The 4,914-nt window shown below is 38.6% G+C and overlaps 1 protein-coding gene across 1 annotated transcript in view; it reads right to left on the bottom strand.

Annotated features, from left to right (window-relative positions):
- Window positions 1–4,914, bottom strand: part of MADD (MAP-kinase activating death domain) — a 61,680-nt gene that overhangs the window by 27,182 nt on the left and 29,584 nt on the right. Inside the window, exons 20-22 of the mRNA XM_009696972.1 lie at window positions 4,044–4,097; window positions 882–979; window positions 451–534 (exon numbers count right to left, since the gene is read on the bottom strand). Coding sequence (XP_009695274.1) covers window positions 451–534; window positions 882–979; window positions 4,044–4,097 — 236 coding nt within the window. The remainder of the gene's footprint in view (window positions 1–450; window positions 535–881; window positions 980–4,043; window positions 4,098–4,914) is intronic.

The raw sequence follows: 4,914 nt of genomic DNA, 5'->3' as shown, positions 1-4,914 counted from the left end.
AGCAGACGTGTTTTCATATGACTCAAGTGCTTTAAGGAAATTCATCAGAAAGTTTGTTCTTGTTTTTAATGCAGCAAGAGATCTGCATTTTTTGCTCTCAGGTTACATTTTAAAACTTCTATTCTTTATAGATGGTTTATACACAACTAAGACATATTTATAAATCATTGCAACCCACCCGTTCCATAAAGACGCCAATGTGTAGGAATATGTAACAGCAATGAGCATCATATATGAAGGATGCAATCTGCTAATAAAGCACTATGTATGTTCTGTCAGACACATGTGCTTGCCACCCACTCAGAGGCTCTGGAGAGAGAACTCATAGACATACATTATGCATGCATGACAGTATGCAGCCATACCACAAAAAAATGTAGGCACGAAATGCACTCCCCCACTTTAGCAAGCCATGAATCACATCAAGATTTCACTTTGTGCATATCCTACCACTGTGCTAACTTCAGAATCCTGGCTTGTACTTCGGACCATAACTGCTGGTCCTCCGCTGGGAACAGAGTCGAAATCACTCTTCTGCAATCCAAATATACAAAGGACAGGAGGAAAAGTCACATTAGTTTTTACCATACGGAGAGAATATCACTTCCCTTTCCTTTGGAGCCTTGAATCACACACCTTACGCTTCCTTGGTTTATTTAGCCAGCCAAACAGAAACTACGGCCTGCATGTCAAAAAGATCATGGGGTCATACAATTGAGAAGTTTGCAAAGATCAGTCCCCTTACAGGGAGGGGGGAAGAAATTTTACCAAATAAGCCTTTCAAGAATGCTCAAACCCTAGAAGTGTTCCCACAACTAAGTAGTGAAAAGAAGAATCCTCTCTCTTACCATATAAATAAAGTAAGCATAGGAGCCACTGACCTGAGAACCTGAGGCCAAACTGAGGCCACTGTCTGCACTGATTTGGGATTTTTTCTCATCCGTTTCTCCCAAATCAAAGTGTTTCACACCTTCTGGCCCTGAGCAAAGGAAAAAGTAAGCCATTACTGTACCAAGAAAAAACTGTATGGCAGAAAGCAGATGACAGACTCAAAGCAGGAACAGTACCAAGAAAACAAATTTATTTTCTCATTCCTTTGATTTTTATTTTTTTATTATTATTCCTTGGTACTGTAAACAACAAGGCCAGCAGGACACATCTGCCATTCTTCAAACATTATTCTGAATTTCAAATACTCCCGAGGCATAGTCCAGGAGTGAATACCACTAAACAGTACCTTTATTAGCCATTCAAGAGAGAAAAGAGGACAGACAACGGTCAAGTAGCTTCCAGTTACAATAACACATGCAGAGCAGTTGCCATTCAACTCTAAGAAGCCACTTCCTTTTTTCTTGGTAAAATAAAGGATACCTATTTAAAGTCAGAATCCTTCTTTGAACAGCTAATTTGCTCAAAGTCTTGAACTGAGTTTGTTAGGTTGCCCACAGCAACTATCTAGGCAAAAATCAGGCAACACACGACAAGAACATAAGAGTGACAATTGGTGTTACACCAGTAAGAATTTCAAGAAAGAAGCTTGTATGATGCTGTACTTCACAACATTCCCCAATTACATTAACAAATGGCTCTCCAGAGTTGGCAATCACATAGGTCAGTAGTGAGAGGGAATCGGCAAGCTTTAAGTCATGCATTCATTAACCCGCCGATCAGAAAACAAAAAAAGGAGAGAAAAAAAAAAAAAACCAAACAAAGAAAACTTTATGTTCAATTTCCCATGCAGTTCTAGAATCGTATTATCTATTATCCTCTGATGGGATGGCAGAAGGAAGAGAGAATGATGGAGAGGTAGAGCCTGAAAAGAGATTTGGATAAGCACTGAACAAGGTAAATAACAAGGCAAGAAAAGAATGTGTTATAGACTGTACATGGAATGTTACTACTCTTAGAAAGGGGAAGAGACCGAGTGCAACACTTCTGCCATATCCATATCTGCCAACTATTCAGTAACAGGAAGACATGCTCAGCAGCTGGAATATTTGTATGATATACCCATAACTATATCCAGTATCTCTAAGCAAACAATGCCACTATCTCTTATAACCACTGATCACAACAACCTGGGAATTATGAACGTGTTTGTATTGCATGTAATATTAGAGAGAGTAAGATAGTGAAAAGGAAAGCAAAAGGGAAGGGAGGAGAGAGAGAGAGAGAGAGAAGGATAATATACAAAGATTTGTGGGAGTGAGTTTGAGATGGTATGTAAACTCATGAATAGCAAAGCTATAAGCGGGCTGTGCAGACCATACTAGCTTACTACTCAACCACCAATTCTCCATGTCAACTGTTTTACTGAAAATGTTCTTCATTTGTTATACTATTCTGCCTTAAATCCATATGCCTTAGTTACTGTAAATCAAATCATAGAAGATTCTAACAAAGTATAAACAAAATTTACAAAAAAGAAAAATAACTAATGATAGCCTAAGAATTTGGAATCTTATTTTCCACTGCAATAGACATTGCTCAATTCTAGAGGTCTATTTCCACTCATTCAAATGGCCACCGTTTCTAGTTCGGAATAACAATGCAGCAAAAAGGTCTGTATCTCATTACTACAGCAAGAACACTAAACTTCAGCAGGGTGTTTTAAGCAATTTGAGAGTTCCCTGTCCCAACACATAATTCAGATGTATCTCTGGCAATTTGACTTTTAAAGTAAATGAAACTGACTGAAGCAGTTCAGGTATTGGGCAGCTGCGGGCACTACTGGTAACTGAGTTTAAGGAGCACAGTAACCACAATCGCATTGTTGTCACTATCAATTTACAGGCACTTACAAGCCTCCCCTTCCCTCCTTTATGGAGTTGTACGTCTAATGCACATAAACCACTAAAACCTCAATTTATCCCTCCCAATGTAGGCACCTACCCGAAAGGCCCCGTTTGGGAGAGCAGGTGTGTGCACGTGCTATGTGTCTGTCTCGCACACACTCCGACCTCAGCAGAGAGCAATTCAGATCGTAGTAAGCTGTACTGCAGAGGTACCCTGTTTGCCCCATTCTCTCTGAACTAACTCCAGATGCTCGCTTGTATTTAACTGATTTAACTGAGTAGCCTAAAACTAATGTAGCAAATCCAGGCCTAGTCAGAACATCAGGAATTTTCACCCATTCATCTTAGCTATTAATCCTCCCCAACCTTCAGCCTGTACAGGGGCACCAGCTCTGCAAAGCAGAAACTACGCTTATGGTTGGGAAACACCTACCACACCATGGTTGTTATAAATTTGCTATTGTCCTTATGTCATATGTCCCTATTTACAACAAGGATAACCAAAAGAGTAAAACCTTGGACTACACCTGCAGATAATATATAGTCAGTATTTTATTCAATATCATATTTCAACAGATGTTAAGATTTGTGTAGATTTAGACTCTGCAAACAGCCTCAGACTATTTCACTCCTCTTTTAACATGGGATATAAAACCTCAAATCAGGTCGATTCCTTGTCATGAGGCTATTCTCTAACAGCCATCACTAAGTACAATTCTTCACATACACCTTCTCTCTCCCCCTCAAAAGTGTTTCTTGTTGCAGACTGACTGTGGTCATAAACTGTTCATGGTTGATGCCAGGTAATAAAATTTGCCATCTCGTGGCTTGAAAGAACAGAGAATTCTTCATTCCAGTAACATTCAATCAATCAATGTATTCATGTCAAAGACTTGTTAAGCAAAACTGGTCTTTAGCTTTTAAAAAAGGAGATGGAATATCTTAAAATCCTTCCATACATATCTGATATGGTGAGGATGCAGAATATCTGCTTCCCCTTCTTTGAAGAAGGCAACATTCAGGGAGGAAAAAAAGAAAGAAAAAAAAAAGAAAGATATTTGAACACAATTTCCCCAGGGCAAACTGATCTGTTCGGTCTCCTCTAACACGCAGGCTTTCTTGATAGACCTTTGTTCTTGTGGGTATAAAAACCGTGTGCCATAGATGCAAGCTCACCCTGCACCTGGGGAGTTGGCAGTTATGGGGAGGCTGGAGGAGTCAATTTCTGTGCTTTTTTAATTTCCTTACTCGTTTTTTCCAAAGATTTTTGCTTTTTCACTTCCTGGTCCTTGTTCCACAATTCTACCCAAGATGCATTGAAAGCAAGAGAGAAAGAGAAAGAGTCAGCAGCTGGTCAGACAGGTGAAAATGGGGACAAAAATCTGAAACAAAAACCCCACCCCTTCATCTCAAAAAAAAAAAAAGGGCAAAAAAAAAAGGCAGAAATTTATAACAACTACTGAGTGAAGGGTTAATTAACACCATTTTACAAGAAATCAATGTTAGGAATCCAGTACTGCATCATCTCTCATTTACAGAATTCAAATGTTAGAGATGACTTCATAGAGTGAACCAACTATGGAAAAACAGCTATTATAAACAAATACAAGGCATTTAATCACCTTTCTTGAGAAAGGCCTTTAAGATTGTCAGATATTTATTCCTCCAAAACGTAGGCATCACAGAAGCTCTAATTAACAGAAACATTTTAATGTCTCTAGTTTATATCCTTGAAAGCAAAAGGCACAAAAACAGCAGCAGCAATTCCAAGAAAATTAAAACTGTAGGTTAACACAATATTTAACCAATATTATATCTTCAAAATTATCACAAAGTTTACAAGTAGAACAAGTTATTTTTGACCTGACAGCGTTCTCAATAAATGCTTGGCTCTGCCTATCAAACTAGTCCTACATGCAAAAAGCTGAACTTCTCTGCATCCACTTGTTCCTATCGGAGTATAAAGAATGGAAAATAGAAAAGAAGAATTAAAATGAGCAAGAAATCAGTCATGCTTAATGCCAACTTCCAAAATTCAAATTATGTCACAGCACTCCAATCAAGTCAAGGAATTCTGTAAGAGGATACAATGCAGAGAAAAGGGAAAAAGTCTGAAGTC

The sequence above is a fragment of the Cariama cristata genome, unplaced genomic scaffold, assembly GCF_000690535.1.
Source record: "Cariama cristata isolate BGI_N322 unplaced genomic scaffold, ASM69053v1 scaffold17093, whole genome shotgun sequence".
Classification (NCBI taxonomy): Eukaryota; Metazoa; Chordata; class Aves; order Cariamiformes; family Cariamidae; genus Cariama; species Cariama cristata.
This window is presented reverse-complemented; position numbering and strand designations above follow the sequence as displayed.